The sequence below is a fragment of the Adiantum capillus-veneris genome, chromosome 15 (genome assembly GCF_014529385.1).
Source record: "Adiantum capillus-veneris isolate H3 chromosome 15, ASM1452938v2, whole genome shotgun sequence".
Taxonomy (NCBI): Eukaryota; Viridiplantae; Streptophyta; class Polypodiopsida; order Polypodiales; family Pteridaceae; genus Adiantum; species Adiantum capillus-veneris.
Window position 1 is genome coordinate 134,119,328 of NC_140945.1, and position 27,627 is coordinate 134,146,954.

The window sequence follows — 27,627 nt, forward strand, 5'->3', positions numbered from 1 at the left end:
CTCGCCATAGGATCTGCTGAAAATCTTCAACCCCTTCGAGGACACCTATCTCTTTTGTCACACCGGAATCTTGTGAAGCCACTCTAATATCTTGCACTTTTGTGGTGCTCCCAGACCAGAACCTTCGGAAGTTCAATGAACTATTCAAAAAGTGAATACGATAAAGTGCACCTGACGTGTCAAAGGTCTAGTCCTTTTTTGGTGCCACCTTTCGCTTTGGGGGGCACTTTTTCAGGGGGAGTAAACCAGTGGTTCAGAACAATGGCCTGCGGCGATCAGCATCTCTAGGTCGACTCTCGAATGAACTCTGCTAAATTAAGGAGCATTTCTGTAGTAAGTGCACTTTTCTGTCTTGGTCACCCTCACGAAGCAGAGAGCTGCAGAGCGCTAGAAAGAGTTTGAGCCTGGTCCCCCTCCTCTATGGCCAGACATTGGACAGTACAAGGGCCTTTCATACTAGACCCGCAGGCAAAGATGAAAATGAGGCGGTCGGGATGCTCGAACTTGACATTACCTTCTTTGGAAAGCCGCAGCTGACAGATAATTTTTACCCTCTGCACCTCCAGCTTCCGCAAGAGCAGTAGGCTTTCTGTGATTGAATTTTGCGATCTTAGTCACATACATGAGCTTCCCATTTTCAATTTCGTCTAACATGCATTGAGTGCACCTCACAAAATCTTGTAGCTGTTTCCTGAAGGCCTCATGGCATCCGCGTCACTTGTTGATGATGACGACAAAGCCCAACTTTCCTCTCAAAGCAAGGATGCTGTTTCTGAAGATTTTGAAGATGGAGTTACTTTCTCCCAAGCCGAGCAAGCAATAAGTGGCCAAGACATTTATGATTCGGATTCTGATGATTCAGACTGTTCGGTTACTTCAGGGCTAAACAATTCTCAAAGTGCTACAGTCGCCTTCTTTATGGAAAAGCCAGTAGGCTATTCCACAGTAAGGCTCCAAATACCTCTACTTTTGTATCTTTGCTAGTGTGTGCTTGTATTTGAGAGAGAGAGAGAGAGAGAGAGAGAGAGAGAGAGAGTTATGTTAACATCTTGTTCAGGCTGAACTCAGCCTATAGGACAGATCAGATACGTCTTTGTCAGTATATTTTACTGCGGGAATCCAAAAGTATGCTCTTCATGAGGATGAGCTACATATTACATGCACCTCGATGTGTCCTTGATGTCTTTTTTGGCTGACCAGAAGTCTTCGATTATTGCTCCACCTCTTTTGTAGACTGCCCATTTGCCTTGTTTCTTGTCTTCATATAATTTGATATAGTCTTGTTTCTTGTCTTCATATAATTTGATATAGTCTTGTTGTTGCTTAGGTGTGAGTGTGTGTGTGTGTGAGAGAGAGAGATAGATAGATAGATAGATAGTTCTATTATCGTCCTGGGAGGTCAAATATGACCTATGGGACCAAATGAACATGTCACGTGGTGTGAGTGGAGTTCATAAGTGACTCTCGATGCTCAAAAATGGCTGAAATGAGCGTCGCAATAGAGAGTCCACATCGTGGTTGGGAGAGGAAGGTATGTAGAGAGAGAGAGAGAGAGAGAGAGAGAGAGAGAGAGAGAGAGAGAGAGAGCTACTGTTGCCATGTGCAAGGTACTGCCGTTGCTCTATGGCCCCTTATCCTGCCTGTTTTGTTTTGCTTTCTTGCGGTGATTATATTTGCCTGCTTATTGTATGCCTTTGGTTTTCTCTTTTGTCTGCATTTTCTGTTTGTCTCCTTGCATTGCCTGCTGTGCATGTGTGGCATGTGCATGTGTTGTGAGTGTGCGCCTTATGTTGTTGCCTGTGCATGTTCTTGCTGTTCTTTGGGGTGGGTCTCCTCCTCCTATGTCTTGTCCTGCTCAGTTGAAGATAGATGCATGGCCAGACACTTTCAGTTCGGTCTAGCTGGTCATTTTGGGTCCAATTTGGGGTTTCCCATTTTCACCCATTTTTGTAGGGTTTTTAAGTTTTTTTCCAACATCTGTAGTTTTGAATGTTTGCCCTACCCACACTTACTTCATTATTCGTATGCCTAGGGTGGGTAGTCATTCATCATGGTTTTGTGTTGCAGAGTTTGCTCTCTCTCTCTCTCTCTCTCTCTCTCTCTCTCTCTCTCTCTCTCTCTCTCTCTCTCTCTCTCTCTCTCTCTCTCTCTCTCTCTGTGTGCGACCCTAGCCTGCGACTCTGCGAGTCTGCTCACGCGATGGAGGCGCGTGGGTGGGCGTCTCTCTTCACCCTCCTGTCTAGCTAGAGCCAGCCCGCGGCTGCGCTACAGCCCGTCCTCAGCGCGACACTGCACCCCACCTGCCCGGCGCTTATCTGTTGCCTGCGTCAGTCAACACACCCAGAGGGGCGCCCTGAGCTTCGGAGCCACTGCAGCATCCTGACGACATTCCCCCTGCTTGTCGCGGCGCCGCCTTCTCACCCGCTCGACCCAGCCACAAGCCATGGCTTTCAAAAAACCTATTAAGGTTGGACGAGGGCCTGTTCCCATGCTGACACACAGCCGCCCAATCGGCTCCCTCAGTTCAGTATTGAACCAGGCATCGTCTCCAAGTACCCCCCTCTCCAGCACCATCACCACGGTTGGGAGAAAAACCTTTGCATCTGTGTTGCGTACCCCAAAGAAACCGTCCGACATACGAACCTCGGACTGGGATGCCCTCCAAGCACAAATTGAGGCGTTACAAGAGGAGAACCTCCTCCTTCGACAACGCCTAGATACAGTTGAAGGACGTCTCACGAACCTCGAACAGAAGCACTCCACCAACGAAGGAGAGATGGAGGCCAAAGCCTTAAACACCGTTCAAGCACAGGTTCAAGAGATCACCGCAAGTCTTCCATCCCAAATCAAAACTCATGTTAACAAGGAGATACGCGAGTTCAAACGCCGAGATGTTGCATCCCTCAACCTGCGGATTGGAGGGCCTCAAGAGTGGTACACATCAGGTAATTTTCACGCTTCAGTACATCAGCTTGCTAGTTTAATGCCAACAGTCAAGTGGGATACAGCGCTCGACACATCGCAGGTTCATTCCATAGCCTCACATGTCACCAAAAATGGTGGCTCTCATGGAATCATAACATTCAAGTCCAAAGTAGCCTGTGATACTATGTTGTACCAATCAAAAAATCTCAAAGACACAGAGTTCTGGTTTGCAGAGGATTTGACTTCTTTGCAACTTCGATGTAAGAGAGAAGAGCTTACCAAGGTCCGTGAAGCCAGAGCAGCTGGGAAATGGGCAGTTTACCGTGGAGGACGTGCAATCATTGAGGACTTTCGGTCTACCAAGACAACCCCTAATGATACCACATAACTAGGAGTTTCTCTTCTATTTGTAAAACGGAGTTAGACACTGCCACTAAGTCCGTCTAGGAGATGGCTAGTAGTAAGACCTCTCCATTGCAGGTTGTGAACACCGCCCTCTCTCACGAGAAGAGGACGTACTTTCCACCCTCCTCTTCTAGAGAGGAAATCGATTTTGTATGCATCTTTGGTCCCATGGGTCATATTTGACCTCAGTGGACGATAATGAATCTATCTATCTATCTCTCTCTCTTCCACACGTGCGCGCTCTTGCAAATTGTTGCTAAATTGACCATTTTTTAATTTCTTGAGGATTTTTTATTAATGAAATTAGGATATTTAGATTTGTGCACTTTAGAACTCTTAAGTTAGGAACTGTAGATCTACAAGAACTGATAATCATGAGGAACGGACATCACTGATGTATCATATGATGGGTGACATTAAGCATCGTGAAGGAGTTATTCCATAGGTTCAGACGGAGAGATTGGGTAACTGATATTCTCGGAGCATCAATTAGGGACCCTTTAGAGGATGATGGAGTCAACAATCATTGCTGAAGACCTACACTCCACGGGAACTCCAAGAAGGATGGAACAAAGCACTTACCGTGCAAGACAAAGAGCGGTATAGGATGATCATGGCAACCAAGGCAGAAAGCATCCCTCTGGGGACCCCGATCAGTCTAAGAAACCAGAGGGTGCCGGTAAGTGGCTTGAATATCGCTCGCTTGCCCAAGTAGAGAACTTCAAGAAAGAAGAAAGATGTTTCTACTGTGGAGAGAAAGGACATATGAAGCCTGACTGCCTTCTTTGACAGCAACGGCAGGAACAAGCATCTTCGAGGAAGGAACAAACGAAGAAGGAACGTGTTCCATCAAGCTCAAATTCTATTCGTGATGTACAAGGGAATATGGAAACGGAGAAAGGGATGCGTCGGCTGGGGATCTTTGAATAACCCACAAGTATTAATCATTTATGGTCGAGGATCTACAGACAACTTTATCTCTCTTGATACTATAGAGCCCTTTAGCCTCACGCTTGCTCAGCTAGGCACTCCGATCACATGGGGAGCCTCATTTGAAGGGTTGACTACCAATGCAACTCTTGTGTAAAGACAAGTCAATCTTTGAACTGGCGAGTACAAGGACCAAGAATCATTTCTGATGGCACTGCACCCATCAAAGGCAGGACATTATCCTGGGTATGTTATGGCACTTCCACATCCAACCGGTCCGAGATTATGTGGAAAAGTCTCTCACCTTAGAATTTTAGATCAAGAAAGTGAGAATTTTTACTATGCTGGGGATTGGCTATTCTCTATTGTAAGCCACATCTCTATTAAAAATGTAATGAAGAAGTACGTTTGTGCTTGCTTGATTTTCGCACGAGAGAAATAAATCTAAGTAGAGTTCACTCTCGAGTCTTGATATAATAGGTTTTCACTTTATTAAAAGGTACAAGGACCGTTTCACTTTATTAAAAGGAACATGGACCGTTTCACTTAAACTCTTCTTTATAAGCTACCTCTGGAACGTCTGGAAGATTATTGCATTGATCTCATACCAAGTAGCTCTCCTCCTAACCAGCCCCCTTACAGGGTAAGTCTTGCTCAGCAAGAGGAAATTTGAAGCAAGTCAATGAGCTTCTAGAGAAAGGTCTGGTACGGTCAAGTACTTCGCTCTACTGCTCCCCAGTTTTACTAGTACAAAAGAAAGATGACACCTTTGAATGTGCATAGATTACCGATCTCTAAACAAGATCACAATCAAGAATCTCTCTTTGATTCCTCGGATTGATGACATTCTCGATAAGTTATAGGGTGCAAGTACCTTTAGTCGCATAAACTTAAAGAGTGGGTATCATCAAAGACACATAGCCCCTGAAGATGGCCATATGATTGCTTTCCGCACCTTTTTTGGATTTTATGAATGTTTTGGTCATGCCTTTCGGCTTAACCAATGCTCCCGCCACATTCAATCGAATGATGGATCGTATCTTCAGTCCGTACCGAGCCTTTACCGGAGTATTCTTTGATGACATACTAATCTTCTCTCGATTAGAAGAGGAACATCGGAAGCACTTGGATATAGTGTTTCAAGAGTTGCGTAAGCATGAGTTGCATATCATTGCAAAGAGAAGCGAGTTCTTTTTCACGGAGATTCACCACTTAGGCCATATAGTCTCTCACAATACAGTGAGCATGGATCCAACAAAGATCAGGTTGTACAAGACTGGCCAACTCCCACTACTGTACATGATGTACGTAGCTTTCTGGGATTGTGTTCATATTAGCGGAGATTTATCTGAGGCTTTGCTCATGTAGCAGGACCACTCCATGACTTAACAAGGAAGAAGATCCCTTTTAAATGGGAAAGAAGACAACAAGCTGCCTTTGATAGGCTGAAGTACGTATTGAGCCATGGTCCTATTTTGATAGTGCCAGACTTAAGGAAACCATTTGAGGTTCATTGTGATGCTTTAGGTGATTGCAGAGGTGCAGTGCTTAACCAAGAAGCCCATGCAGTGGCTTATGAGAGTAGACGGCTCAAGGATGCATAATTCCAAGCCTCGGTCTAGGAACTTATGACTGTGATTCACGCCTTTTCTACTTGGAGCGGACTTTGTGATCCAAACTGATCATCAGAGTGTGCAATATTTCCTTGTAGGAGCGGATTTTGTGATCAAAATCGATCATTAGAGTGTGTGGTAATTCCTTACACAACGGAAATAATCTAAGAAGCAGATGAGATGGGCAAACTTCTTGTCCATGTTTCATTATCAAATCCTTCATACGGTTGGAAGTAAGAATGTGGCTACTGACGCGCTGTCTAGACGGCCGAGGATGAATGCAATCACTTTTGTATATCATCAAGAAGTGGAATCACTTCCCGACTTGTATCTATACGACCCAGACTTCTCCATTTGGAAAAAGCTACAAAACGGAGAGAATGAATATCCCTATTTAATTCAGAATGGTCACCTCTAACACCACCAAGTGTCAAGCTTAGGATAACTATGGTGCAAGCAGAAGACGAGCTAGAACCTTCTCAAGAGGTCTTCCCTCACAACACACACACACATTTTATTTTATTTTTGTAAATTTGTTTTGATTAATCTACCTGTGGGAACCTCAAGGCGAGGAAAACCCACCAAAAAGATCACAAAGGGAAGAACACAGAAGTGTTGCGATACAAAAGCGTTAAAAGCAAACATAGAAGAGTTGCAAGATTTCCAAGGATATGTCCCTAATGTCAAAGGCAAAATGTAATGATTGCCTTAGTGAAATCTTGAACGATGGAAAAGGATCTGCATAGTGCTGATGGAACATGCGGAGATTGCGAAGGTGCGGCCAAAATCTGACCCATGCAAAGAAAATGGCAAATTGCTGGAGGGAATTTGGAAGAATGCCAAAAAGCCAGAATCGTTTGTGGAAGACTGCTGAGGGAAATCGAAGGTGCATACAAGTAGAAACGCGTGAAGGAAAGCCCTGGTGCAGCGACACTCCCAAAGCAGATGCCTTACAGTCTCATCATCAGCGGAGCAACTGACGCGCTAATATGACGCGCCACAAGGAGTGTTCCAACTGGAAGGACTCCCAGCAAACAACGCCAAAGAAACAAACGCTCCTTAAGAGGCAAGTGAGACTTTCAGAGTGCAGTATGAGCTTGCCTCCACCATTGATCAGACTTCACACACACACACGCATACACACACACACACACAAAGAGCATATCCTCTTCGCCCCCTTTCTTGTCTTGAGGGCTGCTCCTACCGCCATCGCGCAAGGAAAACTTTTTTAGCTATAGAGTGTCATGTGCATGTGGCACACAGACATGGCTCTGTGTGCCACGTGGACATGCTTCATATACTTCCAGAGCCAATTTTCCCCTTCTTCCTAGATAGGAGTGGGGGAGATTCCCTCTAATTGACCCCACTTAGCCCAGTAGAGTAGAGCAGCCACATCGTGGAGGTGAAGTAACTATGTGTCGAACCTGAAGGTTTTTCAATTTGAAAAATTGGGTGGTGGACTTTCTATTTGTCTAGAATTCTAGAAGGATTAATACTGACCGAACGAGTATATTAGATTAGGTTTTCTAGTTTTCTTGCATAAATGGTTGTACATACGTTTTGACAGATGTTGTTACACTATGGTGGGCATCTGACATGACGAGCATGTAGTTCTAGGTTAAGAAGATTCCAACGAGCCATTCCCCACGTCGATCGGATTCCCGCTTAACAAATCATTTTTATGATTTATTTTATTGGTTTGGTGGATAGTTTGCCCTACCTAGCCCTTAATTGGTTTATAGCCCAAATTCCAGCCCTATAAAGGGAGCACTTGGCCTAGCAGTTGAAGGAAAATTTGGTAGCGCTAGCTGAGGAGTAGATCAAGCCTACTCCCTATAAAGGGAGCACTTGATCTAGCAGTTGAAGGCAAATTTGGTAGCGCTAGCTGAGGAGTAGATCAAGCCTACCGTTTTTCCAGCCAAGCAGCCAGTGTTTTCAGATTTCAGCCATAGCACCACCAAACTTGCAGATTCAGCCCTAGCGTTTTCAGTTTGCACCCCTTCCCTCGTAGGATCGGCCCGCGTCTGTGATCGCTAGCCATCTTCGTTGTGGTCCGGTACTTGGACAGCCCATCGAGCCTCTCCGCGGCCATTCCCTCGCCCGCAACGAGTGCTCCATTGCTGTCCATCATTGCTGTCATCGAGCTCTGCATTTTCAGGCCTTCATTCCTCTCACATCGGGAGCGCAATTCAACCCCCGATCTACCCCTTGGTGGCCATCCGCAATCCTACATCGAGAAGGATCCAAAAATGCATCAAATCAGCCCTGGCGGTGCCTAGTCTTGAGGAGTAACCGTGACAATAATCATCATTCGAGTCGGTAGAGTCTACACTTGAGGTATTGCATGTGTGTACATTCCATTTATGCTATCAAAAATACCACATCAACAACGATGTGGGGGACCCTTGAGAGGGTTGGTTGGGACCCCATCGGGTGTCATTCTCCTCACTCTCTCATCCCCCCTTTTCAGGGAAAAGTAATAGGAACCATCATTCAAGCTAAAAGGAATCACTAACGCAAGGAAGAAAGAAAAGGATTTGTGGAAGTGTAAAACTAGATCTTCACAACTTCAATTGCACTGCACCTGACTTGGTATCAGAGCTTTGAAGATTTTTCACTAATCCGTCAATATTTGGATTTTTTTTCCTCTCGAGTGTTTGAATGTGTTGTAGCGTTTTGCCCAAGGACGCTTCTCTCACTCAGGGAACTGCAGGTACTGCCATTGCGCGTAGGCCCGTGCACCTTAAGCAAATGATCCGGATACCAATAGTTTGTCTTTACGCTCAGTTTTGATGAATTTTCTTGGAGCGGTCAGCAACAATACCTTCTGCAGATGCTGATTGTGCGACTTGTGAGTCAGTTGAGTTGAGGAGATTCTTTGTTAAGCTGGATTTACTTTCAACAGTGGACAACACTTTACTTTTTGGATGTCTTTCAAGGGTAGCACTTGTATCGTATTTATTGCAGGATACTTTTCTACTACGGAGTTTGCAGATATCCTCGTCCACGAAACCCTCTCTTTATAGTTGCAGATGCTTACTCCAGCTTCGTGATCCGTCTTCCTTTCTAGGAGCTGGGAGGGGGTGTTAAGAGCTGAGGGATCTCTCTGGATTCGTCTAGCCGGTCCCAGTTTCTCCCAGGGACAAGTGTTAGGGAGTGGGGGCTGTTTTGTGGTTGTGCCCAGCCAGTGTGAGGTTGTTTTCTCATGCCGGGTTGTGTTTAGCCATGTTTAGCTCAGGGTTTTGGCTTTCTTCCATGGCAAGTAGGCTCTTGCAGGCTGGTGGTATTTTTCCCAGCCTTGCCAATATTTTTCCGAGAGCCCTTTTGGGCATCTTGTGCCATTTCTGCACGTTTCCCTATTTTAAAGGTCGTGGAGACCGGTGGACAATTGACCGACAGAGACCTCCAGGTGTATAAAGGTGGGGGCAAGGGCATCTTGGGATAGTGTGCACAGTGGCCCTAGGGTGCAGGGGGCACCCCTAGGGGGAAGTCCTAGGAGAGACGGTGGGCAGACGGTGCAGATTAGTCTAGTGCTTTGCTACAGATCAGCCCCAACATTTTCCCATTCAGCACTAGCGTTTTTCATTCTCAACAGTCGAGCAACACCACTGATAGTGATGGGCAGCATTGCGGTCGCTCCTTGTTTCCTCCTCAAGGCAGCTCGTCCGGTGGGTATTCGGTACAGAGGCAAAGCACCTAGTTTTTGGTGCAGGCCTAGGAGTGCAAAGACCTACACCTCCTCTAGATAACGGCCATGCTTCTAGCCTTGAGGCATGTACCTCTCTTTCTCCATTTCTCCATCTCTATCTTGATTCTAGGACGAGGATCAGTCCATGAGTGATAGCCCATGTGGAGACCATGTCAATGGTCAGCAGTCGCAGTTGTGTGTACTTCGGGTCTATCCATTGGGTATGTCGGTTCTATGCCGGACCACCCTTGGTTACTTGTATGAGCAACCTGTTATCAGCATGGAGAGCCTCTGTCACCAGGAGGTGTATTAGGTGTATTTTTCCTGTTGCCTTCCGTAAATAAGTATTAGATATATTTATTTTATTTTTACTTGTTTGTCCCAAAACCCTTGAAAAGGTGCAAGTGGACATTGCATGGCTAGTGTGAAACGGCTGCAACCAAATGGGTTTCTCACATCGGGGATCTAGGTCGGTTAGACAGGGATTGCCCGGGCCGGTTAGCACTGAATTCTGATGAGTATGGAAGCTCGTGTGCGCCAAACTGGAATTTGGGCCACTCGTCAAGTCACTGCAACTTTATAAGTTGAAAGGGGCCAGTAAATCAACCCACATTGTAGATGTTGGTCAAATGGTAGTCTTCAATGATGGTCAGGAGACCGATAGGGACGCCATGGAAGCATCTCCTAAAATTTAGGGAACTGCTATTTTTGACCGGAAAATGTGTTCGCGTCATTAGCTCTGGAATGACAAGGGGAACATTTTATTGCTCTGCTGCCAAGTCAACTGACGCACCAGTTGAGATATTTTTAGCAGGGAAAGCCCAAACTCGGAAACTGGGCGACGTGTAAGCCTGTGAGCGATTCTGCCACTCTAGGAGGCAAAAACGAGCTGCATATCAACAAAGGGGGCGCCATTTTCAGCCTCAGGTGGATTGTAGCAGGTACAGAAGCTATGGAATGCTTACCTTGCCCTCTATGCACAGTATGGTGACGGGAGTGATGCCCCGCACGCTACATACCGCTCTCTTTCTCCCCTACATACAGTATGTTATGCCCCACTAGTGGGCTTCTCATTTGACCTATGTACAGTTCTGGGGGTTTATGCGCGTTTGCCAAGGCAAGAGCCTTCTGAACAGGAACCGGATTAGCTAATTGCTAATCCCCCACAGGTACGCACAGTTCCATCACGAAAGATTGCGAGTTTGGAGAGTTTTCTCGCGTGAAAACTCGTCCAATTCACAGGGGAACAGTCCCATTGCGTGCGGGAGTCCTTGGGACACGCGTAGGCGTGTTCTCTCCGCTAAAAACGATCCAAAACAGGGAATTACAGCCTGCTGTGTTTTTTTGCAGGTTTAGGGTTTCGCACCTAAACTGCAAGGGAACATCGGGGGAGCCTCGTGAGAGCCTTGGGATGCGTGTACAGGCTTTTGGGCTCCCGGCAGTGAAAAACAGAGAATTACAGCCTGCTGAATTTCTGTGACAGCTCACCAGAAAGCTTCCAGATATCGAGGGAATCCGTCCTAGACAGGTGTTTTTGACCTACAGGGGTTTTTGCGCCGTTATGCTGTCGAAATCCGGTCGAAAACCTGCGTTTTCAGCCCTTGCCAGGTTTGGACAGCTTTGTGAAAGCTTGTGCTAAGTGGTCGGATCGTCTACCTTAATTTGAATAAAGAAATACCGAAAGGGCGCCAGTCTTTGGGGCCTACAGGGTGTTGGTCTCGTGTGCGCAGTGACATTCTAGTCATTGGACGCAACTGTGTTCTCTTCCCTTCTTAGTGCTCTGTGTAAAGTTAACAGGTAATTGAAATAGTACCGCCCTCTACGTTGTACGGGCCGGTTATATGGTTCCATCGACGGGATAGTCACTTTTTCTTCAAAAAGTGTAGCGTGGATTGTTGTGGGTGAAAGCAACACAGAGCTTGTCGTTATGGCAGAGAAGAGAGACCAAGTACCTGAAGAGGGATCTTCCTCACATGGCACAGAGAAAATTCCTTCAACTCTTCAAGAAGAGGACAGGTTGTTTAGAACTCAACTGCGTTGTTGCATGGACATGTTTCAGCAGTTGGCTAACAACCCAAGGATGCAGGAATTCTTACAGGCTCCGACACAGGGTTTTCAGCCTCCTACACAGGGCATGACTGAGCCGTTGCAGGAAAAGGAGATTTCCAATGCGCAGAGGACTCATGATGCTCGAGGGAAAGCCCATGTGGTTGAGCAACTAGCGGTGTCCAATGATCCAAAGCAACTTGCTTTAGCTGGACAGGAACCGTTTGTGAATGGTCAAGGGAGCAATGAACAGGCTATGCGTCAGACCCTTCCATTACCTAATACTTATCCTGGTTATTTTGGAGGTGGTTCAGTGTTTCAAGCTATGGCTGGACCTTCCACAGGTTATATGCCAGGGAATGTGTTCGGGACAATGCAAACAGGCATGGGTAACCCTATGTACGCGAACATGGGTGTCCAACCAGGTTTTCAGGGTGCCTATGGTCAGTTTCGAGTGCCTGGAACACAATTTGGTATGGCTGGTTTTTCGCAGCCATACGTACAAAATGCAGATATGACAGGGAAAACAGTTGATACGAGTGCTGGAATGAACACTCATGGAGCACCACTGTTACAGGCACTTGTTTATGATAATGTGGCTTCTTTGAGTCAGCCTAAGGATTACAAGGAAGGTGGGCAAGGAGTGAAGTTTGAAACTTTCAGAGGAACTGAGGACCAATTAAAGGCTTTGACCTTCATACAGCAGTTCGATGCAGCTTATGCTGGAGGCAACTTCACGAAATCTTCAAAGATACGCAAGGCTGCCACTTTCTTGAAAGGGAATGCGCTCCAATGGTGGACCGCATTGTTGAACCAGGGTCAAGCCCCAACAACGTGGGTCCAATTCAAACAACTTTTTGCGCCTGCATGGTTGACAAACACTTTTGAAGTGGATGTGATGACGGAATGGCACGAGTTGAATGCTAAACAGTGTGCGGATCTGGAAGAGTACAATAAACGGTTTTGGACCGCACTGTTGCCAGTCACCTCTTACAGGTTTGTGCCATTGTCAGAACAGATTGAGAAGTATTGTTGCGGATTGCCCAAGAAAATCAGGGACTATTGCACAAAGACTACTGTCATGAATATGTTTCAATTGATAGAGAATGCAAGAGTGGCCAACAATCTGTCGAAGGGAGATTCCGATGGATTTAATAGCCACAAGAAAGGGGCCCAGGGCAAACAGTTTTCAGCCAAGGGCAATGTTGCAGCAAAGCCTTCTGAGTCTCCTGCAAAGAAGCCCTCCACTCAAGAAGCTGATACGTCCAAGAAGCAATCTAAATCTTCTTCGGAACGAGAACAAGGACAAAAAAGGCATTTTTCTGGCAAAACTTTTCAAGGAAGGAAAGCTCTTAGGGAGGCCAAGAAATGCTACATTTGTGAACAGGAAGGACACTTTGCAAATGAGTGCCCACAAAAGAAGTCACAGGATAAGGATGACAAGTCAGACCATAAAGGGAAGAAGCCAAAGCCGAGTGCAGGACTTGTTCCAGATTTGGTTGGAGATCAGCCAAACACAGATGCCACGGAGCTATGCAGAGCTTGGGGCAAAGTTAGAGACCAGACAGTGCTGGTTTTCTTTGATCCAGGAGTCCGTGCAAATTTCATATCACCAGAATTGGCATCAAAGTTGGGCATTCGTGCAGAGGAGATGGGTATGACAGGCGAAGCAGGTTTGGCATGCCCAGGACATTCAGAGCTTGTTACTCCCATTCTGGGAAAGCTTCGTCTGCACATTCAGAGCTATGTGGATGCGGAAGAATTTCATATTATGCTACTTGAGGGCTGTGATGTGTTATTGGGTATCCCGTGGTGTTACAGGTTGCATGCTATGGTGGATACTTACAACAAAAAGATTACCCTTGTACATAGAGGAAAGACTCATGTCCTTGATGTAAAGCTTAAAGGCGAGTCTGTTCCAGTTGTTTCTGCTTCTGCTATTTCATCTGTAATAAAGAATCATCTTTCTGCGTACTTGATCTTTGCAAAAGAAGTACCTCAAGTTGTATCTAATTTGTCTACCTTAGATAAAGACAGGTCAACTTTTTTGAGTGGTTTCAGTGATTGTTTTTCGGACTCTTTGCCAGGGGAGTTACCTCCTGAGAGACCTGAGGATCATACTATAGATCTTGTGCCATGTTCTAGTCCACCGAATAGACCACCATACAGGGTTAGTGCAGCCCAGCAGACAGAGATTATGGGTCAGGTCAACGAGCTTTTAGAGAAGGGGCTGATTCAGCCCAGTTCATCCCCTTTTTGTTCGCCTGTACTCTTAGTGCAGAAGAAGGATGGTTCATGGCGCATGTGCATTGACTATCGCGCCTTGAATAAGAATACTATCAAGAACAGGTTCCCCATACCGAGGATAGATGACATTCTTGATTGGCTTGAGGGAGCGTCATTGTTTACAAGAATAGACCTAAAGAGCGGGTATCATCAGATACGCATTAGACCAGAAGATGTCCATAAGACTGCGTTCAGGACAACATTTGGTCTCTATGAGTTTCTTGTCATGCCATTTGGTCTCACAAATGCTCCTGCCACATTTAATAGAATGATGGACAGAATTTTTAGACCACATAGAAACTTCGTGGGTACCTTCTTTGATGACATGATTGTCTACTCAAAGTCTGAAGAGGAGCATAGGGATCACTTGACCGCAGTTTTCAATGAGCTACGCAAGAATAGGCTACTCATTAATGCGAAGAAAAGTGAGTTCTTTTTGCAAGAGATTCACTTCCTTGGGCACATTGTTTCAAAGGATGGGGTACGCATGGATCCCGCTAAAGTGGAAGCAATTAGGTCATGGCGAGACTTGAAGTCCGTACATGACATTCGAAGCTTTCTAGGCTTATGTTCCTATTACAGGAGGTTCATCCGAAATTTTGCTGAGATTGCTTCTCCACTCCATGCACTGCAAGGAAAAGGAGTTACTTTCAAGTGGACAGCCAAGGAAATTTTAGCGTTCAAACACTTGAAAGAGAAGCTGACTTTAGATCCGGTAATTATTTTGCCGGATCTTTCTAAACCTTTTGTGGTTCAATGTGATGCGTGTGGCCATAGTCTTGGTGCAGTTTTAATGCAGAATGGCCGAGTAGTCGCATATGAGAGCAGAATTCTTTTGAAGACTGAAAGGAACTTGCAAGTCTATGAGAAAGAATTGCTGGCAGTAATTCATGCTCTCACTAGTTGGAAACACTATTTGCTAGGGGCTGATTTTGTTGTCCAAACGGATCATCAAACCTTGCGATATTTTCTTACACAGACGAAGTTGTCTGAGAAGCACATGCGATGGGCAAATATCTTGTCAATGTTCCATTTTCAGATTGTGCATGTGCAAGGGAAAAAGAACGTGGTGGCTGATGCGTTGTCACGAAAGCCCCAAATTTCAGCAGTGTCAATTCCGTACCATTGTGAACTAGACGAAATGAAGACACAATATGCTGAAGATTCAGATTTTGCAAGGATCTATGACCAGCTTGTTGATGGGCAACATCATGAGCACTATATGCTTAAGAATGACTTTCTCATGATGCATGGAAAGTTATGCGTTACTAAACAGTTACGGCCAAAGATTTTGATGGAAAGTCATGCTCCACCTTATGCTGGGCATCGTGGAATTGATGTGACAGTGAAAGGGGTTGAGGCATTCTTCTATTGGCCAGCTTTGCGTCAAGATGTTGACACATTTGTAAGATCGTGCTTAGTATGCCAAAAAGTCAAATTTGACAGACAAAAGCAACAGGGATTGTTGCAGCCATTGCCGATCCCTGATAGGCCATGGGAAAGTATAGCAATGGACTTTATCTTTGATCTTCCAAGGATGCAAACAGGAAATGATGGGATTTGGACTATCATTTGTAGGTTCAGTAAGCAGACCCATTTCATTCCTGTTAGGAAGAAGATAAAGCCAGAACACATGGTCAAGATATTCATGAGCAATATCTTTAAATATCATGGGATGCCTCAGTCAATTGTCAGTGACAGGGATCCACGTATGACGAGTCTTTTTTGGAAGGAATTGTTTGAGAACATGGGCACTACGCTCAAGTTCTCTTCTTCGTTTCATCCGCAAACTGATGGACAATCAGAAGAGGCAAATTCTACTGTCTTGGACCTGCTCAAATGTTATGTCTCAGAGCACAAGGCAACTTGGGAACACCATCTCCCATTGGTTGAATATGCTTACAATAACACTGTGCATACGTCAACAGGTAAGGCACCATTTGAGATAGTGAAAGGAGGAAAGAAAGTCCCGCCCATTTTGCAGACTAAGGACAAGATATTTGAGGCAGACAAGTATGTGCAAGATATGGATGAAACATACAGGAAGATAAAGATTGCTCTTGAGAAGACTCAAGCTAAGCAAAAGAAAGCTGCTGATCGTCACCGTCGTGAACTTGTATTTTCACTTGGTGATTGGGTACTTTTGCGCTTTGAAAAGGCCAGGTTAAGGAAAAGGAAAGGCAAGGAACGCTTGTTTCCTAAGCTCAGTATGCGATATTATGGTCCTTTTCAGATTTCAGAAAAGATCAGCGATGTAGCTTACAGGTTAAAGCTACCAGAAGGCTGGAAAATACATAATGCTTTTCATGTCAGCCTTCTAAGGCCCTTTGTTGGTGATGTGCCAGAGAATATGCTTGATGAGGAACAACCCGAAGTGGAAGAATCGGATGAAATCCTTGTTCCTGAACAGATATTGGCACATAAAGAAAGAAAGGTTAGAGGAAAGGTTGCAAGACGCTATTTGGTGAAGTTCAAGAACTATCCATCATTAGATGCCAAATGGATGGAAGAGTTTGAATTGCTTGATTCACCTCAGCTATTGCAATTGTATCTTGAAGCCTTTCAAATGGAACCCACAGTGACTTGATGCAACCTTTTTGGAGCAAGTCAAGAGCATGGTTCATGATGCTCAAGAGAGTAGTTAAGCAATTGTATCTACTCTTTCCATACAGAATTTAGCTAGAGAAGTTTGTGCTCAAGAGTACACTAGAAGACTTCTATGCTTGATATATGTGTTGTAGCCAGGTTGGTGGGATTGTTTAATCGTCCAACGCTACATTTCCGGAAGCATGTATATCTTGGATTTCCATCATAGAATATATGTGATATCAGGAGATATCTGCATGTATTATTGGCATGCAAGCGAGGTCGCTTGCAGTATTTCAAGGGTGGGTTCTGTCACCAGGAGGTGTATTTTTCCTGTTGCCTTTCGTAAATAAGTATTAGATATATTTATTTTATTTTTACTTGTTTGTCCCAAAACCCTTGAAAAGGTGCAAGTGGACATTGCATGGCCAGTGTGAAACGGCTGCAGCCAAATGGGTTTCTCACATTGGGGATCTAGGTCGGTCAGACAGGGACTGCCCGGGCCAGTTAGCACTGAATTCTGATGAGTATGGAAGCTCGTGTGCGCCAAACTGGAATTTGGGCCACTCGTCAAGTCACTGCAACTTTATAAGTTGAAAGGGGCCAGTAAATCAACCCACATTGTAGATGTTGGTCAAATGGTAGTCTTCAATGACGGTCAGGATACCGATAGGGACGCCATGGAAGCATCTCCTAAAATTTAGGGAACTGCTATTTTTGACCGGAAAATGTGTTCGCGTCATTAGCTCTGGAATGACAAGGGGAACATTTTATTGCTCTGCTGCCAAGTCAACTGACGCACCAGTTGAGATATTTTTAGCAGGGAAAGCCCAAACTCGGAAACTGGGCGACGTGTAAGCCTGTGAGCGATTCTGCCACTCTAGGAGGCAAAAACGAGCTGCATATCAACAAAGGGGGCGCCATTTTCAGCCTCAGGTGGATTGTAGCAGGTACAGAAGCTATGGAATGCTTACCTTGCCCTCTATGCACAGTATGGTGACGGGAGTGATGCCCCGCACGCTACATACTGCTCTCTTTCTCCCCTACGTACAGTATGTTATGCCCCACTAGTGGGCTTCTCATTTGACCTATGTACAGTTCTGGGGGTTTATGCGCGTTTGCCAAGGCAAGAGCCTTCTGAACAGGAACCGGATTAGCTAATTGCTAATCCCCCATAGATACGCACAGTTCCATCACGAAAGATTGCGAGTTTGGAGAGTTTTCTCGCGTGAAAACTCGTCCAATTCACAGGGGAACTGTCCCATTGCGTGCGGGAGCCCTTGGGACACGCGTAGGTGTGTTCGCTCCGCTAAAAACGATCCAAAACAGGGAATTACAGCCTGCTGTGTTTTTCTGCAGGTGTAGGGTTTCGCACCTAAACTGCAAGGGAACATCGGGGGAGTCTCGTGAGAGCCTTGGGATGTGTGTACAGGCTTTTGGGCTCCCGGCAGTGAAAAACAGAGAATAACAGCCCGCTGAATTTCTGTGACAGCTCACCAGAAAGCTTCCAGATATCGAGGGAATCTGTCCTAGACAGGTGTTTTTGACCTACAGGGGTTTTTGCGCCGTTATGCTGTCAAAATCCGGTCGAAAACCTGCGTTTTCAGCCCTCGCCTGGTTTGGACAGCTTTGTGAAAGCTTGTGCTAAGTGGTCGGATCGTCTACCTTAATTTGAATAAAGAAATACCGAAAGGGGCGCCAGTCTTTGGGGCCTACAGGGTGTCAGTCTCGTGTGCGCAGTGACATTCTAGTCATTGGACGCAACTGTGTTCTCTTCCCTTCTCAGTGCTCTGTGTAAAGTTAACAGGTAATTGAAATAGTACCGCCCTCTACGTTGTACGGGCCGGTTATAGCCTCCCCCCCTTCTCTCTCTCTCTCTCTCTCTCTCTCTCTCACTCACTCACACATACACACACACACACACACACACAAACTACTGACTTGTCAAGTCACTGAAGAACAGATCCAACCTTTAGATCACGGCCGAGGGGCCTAAACCCTAAGAAGCAGAAGCAATAGAAGGAGATGACCTGGCAGCTGTACGGATTCGCGGAATTCACGTTGACATGTTGTACAGAAAACCCGGATTTCACGCTGGACTGTTGACATGGCAGACTGTACGGATCTCCGCAATTTGCGTTGACATGATGATGTGGCAGACTGTACGGATTTCGGCGTTTAGCGTTGACTGTTGACGTGCTGCACAGATTTCCGTGATTTATGCTGGCAGCTTTTGGGCATCGCTTTTAGACCAGATGCTTTTGAGTTTGAAGGCTTTTTATGTAAATTGCTTTTGGGCCTAGGGCCTTTAAATATGAGGCCATGGGCTCATTCTTTGGCATGCTTCCTGTAGAAGGTGGAGAGTCTGGAGTACCGGCTTGTACTGTGTTGATGCAATATAAAGAAATACCGAAAGGGGCGCCAAGGTTTGGGGCCAATACTCTCTGGGGTGGAATTCCGCCACTCCGTGTTGCGTGTCGTCTCTCTCTCAGTTCAGTTGTTATTGAAGTGCTAAAAGTAGCTCAATCTATTCTTTTCTATTGGCACGTGGTGCTTGTCACGTGACTCTCTCTCTCTCTCTCTCTCTCTCTCTCTCTCTCTCTCTCTCTCTCTCTCTCTCTCTCATTCTCGGATATCCTGTTTGTTTCATGTGTGTGGCATTGTGGGTTTTCTAGATCAGAGTCGAGGTGTCCACCAAATCATGAGTGAGTTCTTGTCTTCATTGCATCTTCCGCTGCCTCTTTTGACAAATCCAACGATAAAATCCATGGAGATACTCTCCCATCTAATGGATGGAGTAATCCTGCCATCGTAAGCCTTTCAACCTTATTTGTCATGTGCACATGGCTCTGTGTGCCACATGGACATGCTTCATTGACTTTGAGAGCTAGTTTTCCCCTTCTTCCTAGTTAGGAGTCTCTAGAATCCTAGGAGGATTAGTAGCGGCAATTTTGTGAGCTTGTTCGCAAGACCTGCATGTCCAGACGAATCCATTCGATTAGGTTTTCATGTGACATCTTTTTCAAATTCTAGTGAGTTTTGCTGGTAACTACGTTTCAAAGAAGGTCCTAGTCCCCATACGGTTCCCTTTCCAAAACCAAGTCCGGGCATGTGGAAGTCAAGCATTTCTTTATACTCTTGTATCTCAACTTCTAAATTGGATACCAATGTATCCCATATCTTCTTGTCTTCACCATGCATTATGGAGATGACATATTGGTGAGCACTTGGTTGTTCTATACCCACTATTGGGCACTGACGACGTTAGTGGGGATGTCGTGGTATTTTGTCAATACTACGCATGATGAGCTGATGGTTATATTGTCTTGTGGGCGACTACCATGGGTCTATACCTTGCACTTTCCTTAATAGGTGAATCTAGGCTTATCTTGGATTCATCTAGGTATATTTTTTAGTCGTATAGCGGACATGCAGACTTCACATTGTGAAGTTTTCGTTCGAGTTAGGACCAATTGATATTGTGCTAGTTCTTTCTATCTTTGTGGTGCGTATGCCCTATCAACTACCTCATTTTTTGTGCTAATTTTTCCGATTTAATGTTTCTTTTAATGCTAGGCTTCATTATGGCTGAGTCTGCCCTTGATCTCCGCAGGTATACGGTAATCGCTGACGATTCCTCTTCTCTCAAGAAGGGGGGATGTCACAAACTGCTAACATGTCGAGCCAGTGAAGAACAGAGCCAACCTGCAGATCCTGGCCGAGGGGCCTAAACCCTAAGAGAAGAAGCAGCAGTAGAAGTTCCATAAACTTATGGAGTTTGACTGAGTCACCCAATTTTGAAATCCTAACCCCCATCTAACTCGAAGATCCCCATCCGACGGGGCCTAAATTAAAAGGGACCCACAACACACACACACACACTTGCGTAATAGATGATGTTGAGGCAGCTGTATGGACGCTCGTGTTTTGCGTTGACAGTGCCACGTGGTAGATGGTACGAACCTCTGCAATTCGCGCTGTTGGCTGCTGACGTGGCAGGTGTATGGATCCCTTGAAATTGCGCTGATTGATTTTCAATGTGTGCTTTTGGATCAGATGCTTTTAGAACTGGAATGCTTTTCATGTAAGCTGCTTTTAGAGGCCAAGGGCCTTTAAATATGACCCATGGGCTCTCTCTCTCGTAGTCTACCCGTGGGGGATGCAGGGTAGAGCCATTAGTTGTACCTTGTTGAAGCAATATAAAGAAATATTGAAAGGGGCGTTAGGGTTTGGGGCTAGTGCTCTCTTGGGGTGGAACTCCGCCACTCCCCATCTCGTGTGTCATGCATCTCTTTCGATTTGGTTGTTATTTGAAGTGCTTAAAGTTGTTCAGTCTATTCTTTTCCGTTGGCACGTGGTGGCTATCCCATTACAATCCCCACAATGGTGTTAAACCTCCCAAGCAACCTCCTACCAAGAAAGCAAGAAACACAATGGGACTTGTTCGAGACATCTGTGCAATTTCTCTACCCAATGCTTCCAAGGAATTGTGTAGAGCTTATGGAAAGACTCATGGCCACAAAGCACTTATCTTCTTTGATCCATAGTTTTTTCCGGATGCGTCCAACTGGGCAAGCTTACTCTCCGATGCGTCCGAGTTTGATTGGCGTGGAAAGCACAAGTAAGAAACAAAGGACGATCCTGCAGAGAAACAAAGGACGATCCTGGCCACAGTTGCCCCCAAAGTCGGGGAGAGGAAGATGGCCGCCCTCTGTTCCAAAAATCTATGGAGTACCGGCTTGTACTGTGTTGCTGCAATATAAAGAAATACCGAAAGGGGCCTCAAGGTTTGGGGCCAATACTCTCTGGGGTGGAATTTCGCCACTTTGTGTCGCGTGTGCTCTCTCTTTCAGTTCAGTTGTTATTGAAGTGCTAAAAGTCTGTTCAGTCTCTTCTTTTCTATTGGCACGTGGTGCCCATCTTGTGACATGAAGTCTTTGGCCTGATTTGCTGTAGGTCCTCGAGGTGGATAATAGGGGGTAGGCTGTGTGAAACACAAGTGGCAGTGGGGAAGTGGCGGCACTGGTGGTGAGAAGTCAGATGGTGCAACCATTCAGATGGTGCAACCATGTGTTGGAAAACTCCCCCAAGAGGAATATAAGTTTTTGTGGGCTATCGAGAAGAAGACCTTGTTTGGTCATGTGCCAGAGAAGGGAAACCCTGAGGCATTAGTTGTGGTAGCACGTAATTCAAGCATGGCTGAAAGCTCTGCAGGATTGGTAAATTCTGCTTCAAGAGGCAGTCACAAAGTTCATTGAGGAGGAACTACAAGTAATCAAGAAATGTCAATTTTGTTTGGTCCGGTAGGATCGATTTACTTGTCAAGACATCAAATGGCTGAAGCTTTGATACCATTGTAATTGACGTGCACCATGTTGTAATAGGGCTAGAGTGTCACTTGCATAGGACAGTCAATTAGTTACAGCTGGTCTAGAGTTCACACTGGACGGACTCTCGCCTCGGTAGTGACACGTGGCAGTGATACTAGTGGTGATCTAGTGGACACCGTGGCGAGATCACCACCACCATAGTTTGCAGATAGACTTAGCTGGACTAGGATATGTTGCTAGTTGTTGGTGGCTCTTTATAGTTATACATATGTGTGGTTGGGTCTAGTCGTGATGCACACATCATCCACTTTCTATGATCTAGCGTTGGTGCAACCAAAGTTGGTCGTTGCTAGGAGCAGGCACAAGCATGGATATGTATGCTGATAGATGCAAGCTGGAGTGCTAAAGTAGGTATGAAGGTCTTGGGCAAGCAGGTGATAGCGGATATGTGTGCATGATGCGGTTTTTAAGGCCAAAAAGGCTCCAAAAGGGGCAAATTGGGATGATAGGTTCAGGTGTCCGAAATGCGGGAATTGTGCTTTGGAATGTGGTGTTCGAGGTGCCCTAGAAGCCGGTTCAGACGGCTCCTCATTCGGAGTCACGGTGTGAAAGAACGAGCTGTTTGAAGATGGAAGGTTTTGCAGATCCTCGATGGGCAGGGTAAGTGGAGACAAATGGTCGGATTTGATGTCAAGTGATAGGATTGTAGTGCTTGAGTTGTGGAGCATGCCGGTCTTCTCGGATTGCCAACCGGAGCTCAAACGAGCAAGATGTGGCCAGGTGAAGATTTTAAGGGGACTAGTTGTGTGGTGATTTGACGGCATTGGTAGACGTGTCATCTCGTGTTTTCTTGGGCTCGCTAGAGTTCTTGAAGGTAGTGTGCATCACGTGGAGCGGGTTGGAGTTAAGAGTGCTTCAAACCGAATCACGAACGGCATGTTAAGTATGGAGCCTGATTTACCCTTGTAATTTTCTGTGGTAAAAGCGCACATTTGTAAGGCCCCCATTATGAGGAGAAGCCATCGTGCGTGAAGGAAAATCACTCACCGGAAACCAAAATTTTCACGGACAAGAATCAGGGGCAACTTTAAAGGCCTCGGGGGCGGAGGCCCCCGAGACTTTTTTTCGCCGGAATATTCCTTTTCGCCGGAATATTATGGCTGGACGGCGGTCGGAAAGTGGTCGGAAAACAACCGGTCGGTTGGCCGGTGGTCGGAAGTCAATGGCCGGTGGCCGGTGGCCGAATTCAATGGCCGGTGGCCGAATTCAAAAGCGGACTTGTCTTCTCAAAGGCGGCCACACATGGGCGGATTGGAGGGTCCGATTTGGACTTATTCGCACAAGGGCGGCTACACATGGCTGTCTCTCATAAGAGAGGGCAGCTCTTTTGGCCTATAAAAGGAGGCCATTTCTACACACATTTAATAGTGTGAAGTTGATGCAACAAGGTGAGTGTGAGGTGGTGAGAGTGAAGCAAGGCGGGAGCTCCATTAAGGGTATAATCCCTTTGTAAACTACTTCTTGTTTTGAAGTACCAAAGCCATTGAGTGGCTGCTTTCCCGTGGACGTAGCCCACATTGGGTGAACCACGTATATCGTGTGTACTCTCTCTCTCTCTCTATACACTATAATCTCGTGTATATAAATTTGTCTCTCTCCATTAAGTAATCTACTCAATTATCTATTTAGCTACGTCTTATTTCCTAACAACTGGTATCAGAGCAAGGTTTGCTCGTAGCTAAATTATCTCAAGGAAAGGATTCCTTGAATTGAGTGGGAGTTATGGCGGAGGAGGGGAAGCTCAAGATTGAGAAGTTCAACGGCAAAAACTACCAACATTGGAAGATGCAGATTGAAGACTATCTCTACCAGAAGGACCTCTATTTGCCACTAGGCGGTCTTGCGAAGAAGCCCGCAACAATGGCAGATGAAGCATGGATTGTCCTTGATCGAAAGGCACTGGGAACAATCCGGTTAAGCTTGGCGTCAACGGTGGCCTTCAATGTTTCGGAGATGAAGACCACGGAGGACTTGATGAAGTCACTTGACGACTTCTACGAGAAACCATCGGCATCCAATAAGGTATTTCTTATGAAGCGCTTGTTCAATCTAAAGATGGCAGAGAATGGTTCAGTTGCAGAACACCTAAATGACTTTAACACAAACATAAGTCAACTTCGATCAGTGAAAATCAATTTCGATGACGAAGTGCGAGCTCTCCTTATACTATCATCTCTACCGGATAGTTGGGACAGCCTTGTGATGGCTGTAAGTAATTCTATCTCTGGCACAAATACTCTTAAGTTTGATGATGTTGTGGGTGTTCTTCTAAGCGAGGAAATGCGAAGGAGAAGCACAGGAGAATCATCAAGTGCTGCACTATCAGTGGAAACAAGAGGAAGGCCTAAGGAGAGGTTCAAAAACCAAAAGGGTCGTGATCGCTCAAGACGGAGCAAATCACGAACAAAGTCAGTTCTTGAATGTTGGAACTGCGGCAAGAAGGGCCACGTCAAGAAGGATTGCTGGTCCAAGAAGAAGAAGGAGACAGAGTCTCAAGACAACAAGCCAACATCGGAGGCCAATGTGGCAGGTAAAGTAGAGCAAGATGCTCTAATTCTCTCATTAGACAATGTGTCTAATTCCTGGATAGTAGATTCCGGGGCTTCATTCCATGCGACACCACACAAGAAACATTTCCAAGACTACACCAAAGGTAATTTTGGGTATGTATACTTGGGAGATGATGAAGCTTGTGAGATTGTCGGCAAAGGTACAGTTTCTATCAAAACTGCTAACGGAAATGAATGGAAGCTTAAAGATGTTAGGCATGTTCCTTCTCTTCGCAAAAATTTGATCTCTACAGGACAATTGGACGATGAAGGTCACAACATTGCATTCGGAAACAAACGGTGGAAGATCTCAAAGGGATCTTTGGTGGTTGCCAAGGGTGAAAAAGTCAGTACACTTTACTTGTGTGCTGTTAGCACGCAACCTTCAGCTTGTGCAGCAACTACAGAAGTTGACAGTGCGGTGTGGCACTACCGACTTGGGCATATGAGTGCCAAAGGAATGCAAATCCTTCAAACAAAGAAGCTTCTACCAGGTTTGAAAGAAGTGGACTTAGAGTTCTGTGAAGATTGTGTTTATGGTAAACAAAAGAGGGTAAAATTTCAAAAATCAGGAAATGAAAGAAAAAATAAAAAACTTGAGTTGGTTCATTCTGATGTTTGGGGTCCTGCAAGTACACCATCACTTGGTGGCTCATTGTACTATGTAACATTCATAGACGATGCGACTAGAAAAACATGGGTTTATGTCATGAAGAATAAATCCGATGTATTTTCCATATTTCAAAGGTGGAAAGCCTTTGTGGAGAATGAAACAGGTACCAAGGTTAAATGCCTCAAATCCGACAATGGAGGTGAATATTGCAGCCAAGCTTTTGAAAGCTTTTGTGCTAGCAATGGAATTCGGAGGCAAAGGACAACCCCAAGGACACCTCAACAAAATGGGATTTCGGAAAGGATGAACAGGACAATCATGGAACGAGCACGAAGCATGCGGCTACATGCAGGCCTACCGCTTGAACTTTGGGCGGAAGCTGTAAGTACGTCTGTGTACTTAATCAATCGGTCACCCTCAACGGCATTGGATGGGGGAGTTCCAGAAGAGGCATGGACAGGTAAACCGGTGAATTATGCATTTCTCAAAGTGTTTGGGTGTGAGGCTTTCATGCACATAGATAGAAGCCTAAGATCAAAGTTAGATGCAAAGTCCAAAAAGTGTTTCTTCATTGGCTATGGAGAAGGAGACTTTGGGTATCGCCTATGGAATCCTGAAGACGGTAAAATCTTAAGGAGTAGGGATGTAATTTTTAATGAACAAAATATGTACAAAGATTACTTGGAAAGAAAAAAAAACAAAAGAAACAGGTGATGAGTACATGGAGCTTGAGGACGGTGAAGACTCAAGGACTGCAAACGGTGACAATGTGCAACAACATCAACCAAATGAGGAGCCTCAACCTATTCTCCGAAGATCTACAAGAGCAAGTAGACCTCCAGAAAGGTTTGTTCCTTCCTTCAACAATCTCTTGATCTCAGATTCTGGAGAGCCGGAATCATATGAAGAAGCTATGCAACATGAATCCAAAGAAGAATGGACGAAGAGCATGCAAGTGGAGATGACTCACTACATCAGAACCAAACATGGGAGTTGGTTGAGTTGCCTAAAGGTAAGCGGGCACTTCAAAACAAATGGGTGTACAAGATAAAGGAAGAAGGTGGGAAGAAAAGGTACAAGTTTAGGCTTGTGGTAAAAGGTTTTTCTCAAAAGAAAGGTATTGACTTCAATGAAATATTTTCTCCTGTTGTAAAAATGAACTCAATTAGGCTTGTCTTAAGCCTTGTGGCTGCTCATGATCTAAATCTCGAGCAAATGGATGTAAATACGGCATTCCCTCACGGTGACTTAGAGGAGGAAATCTACATGCTTCAACCAAAGGGGTATGAAGTAAAAGGTAAGGAGAAAATGGTTTGCAGATTAAAGAAGAGCTTGTATGGTTTAAAGCAAGCATCAAAACAATGGTACTTGAAGTTTGATCGATGGATGTTGGATCATGGATTCACAAGATGCAACTCGGATCACTGCGTCTACACGAAGAATTTGGGAGATGGGAAATTCATCATCCTAATGTTGTATGTTGATGACATGTTGATTGCAAGTGCTAACATGCAGGACATCAAAGACCTAAAAGAGGAGCTGTCCAAATCTTTTTCAATGAAAGATTTAGGTGCTGCAAAGAGGATACTTGGTATGAAAATATCAAGGGACAGGACGAAGAAGACAATAAAGCTATCTCAAGAAGATTACATCAAGAAGGTACTAGAAAGGTTTGCAATGCAAAATGCAAAACCAGTTTCTACACCTTTGGTTGGTCATTTTAAACTAACGAAGGATATGTGTCCAAAGACACAAGAGGAGATAGCCTATATGTCTAAAGTTCCATATGATGCAGCGGTAGGTTCTCTAATGTATGCTATGGTCTGGACAAGGCCAGACATTGCACATGCAGTGGGAGTTGTGAGTAGGTTCATGGACAACCCAGGTAAAGAGCATTGGCAAGCTGTGAAGTGGATACTTAGGTATCTAAAAGGGACAACAACAAATGCTTTGTATTTTGGAGGAGCTGATATTTTTCTAGAAGGGTATGCTGATGCAGATATGGCAGGTGACAAAGATACTCGAAGGAGCACTACTGGCTATGTGTTCACGGTTGGAGGCACAGCAGTAAGCTGTGCTTCAAAGCTGCAGAAAGTGGTTTCACTTTCTACCACGGAAGCAGAGTATGTAGCAATGACGGAGGCAAGCAAAGAAATTCTGTGGCTTCACAGATTCTTAGAAGAGCTTGGATTCAAACAAGACAATTGTGTCTTGTACAGTGATAGCCAAAGCGCTATCCATCTTGCGAAGAACTCAGCCTTTCATTCAAGGACAAAGCACATTGGGGTGAGATATCACTTCATACGCACTCTTTTGGAAGAGGGACAACTAAAGCTAGGAAAGGTGCATACAAGTGAAAATCCTGCAGACATGTTTACAAAGGTGGTCAACAAGGAGAAGTTGAGCTTTTGCTCATCTTCAATCGGCATTCAAGGATAAAAAGCCAGAATGGAAAGCAGTCACAGGTTTGGTTTGGAGATCAGTCTCCAAGTGGGAGATTGTTAAGTATGGAGCCTGATTTACCCTTGTAATTTTCTGTGGTAAAAGCGCACATTTGTAAGGCCCCCATTATGAGGAGAAGCCATCGTGCGTGAAG

General features: G+C 45.3%; 1 protein-coding gene across 3 annotated transcripts in view; it reads left to right on the forward strand.

Moving 5' to 3' along the window:
* The first annotated feature begins 210 nt into the window (after positions 1-210).
* Positions 211-27,627, forward strand: part of LOC147441521 (uncharacterized) — a 107,491-nt gene continuing 80,074 nt past the window's right edge. The window contains exons 1-2 of one of the 3 annotated variants that reach the window (XM_086483134.1): positions 211-580; positions 685-945. In XM_086483134.1, coding sequence (XP_086339260.1) covers positions 703-945 — 243 coding nt within the window. In that variant the 5' untranslated portion in view covers positions 211-580; positions 685-702. Of the gene's footprint in view, positions 946-27,627 lie in introns of all 3 variants that reach the window. The other 2 variants (XM_086483133.1, XM_086483132.1) reach the window with 2 other exon arrangements.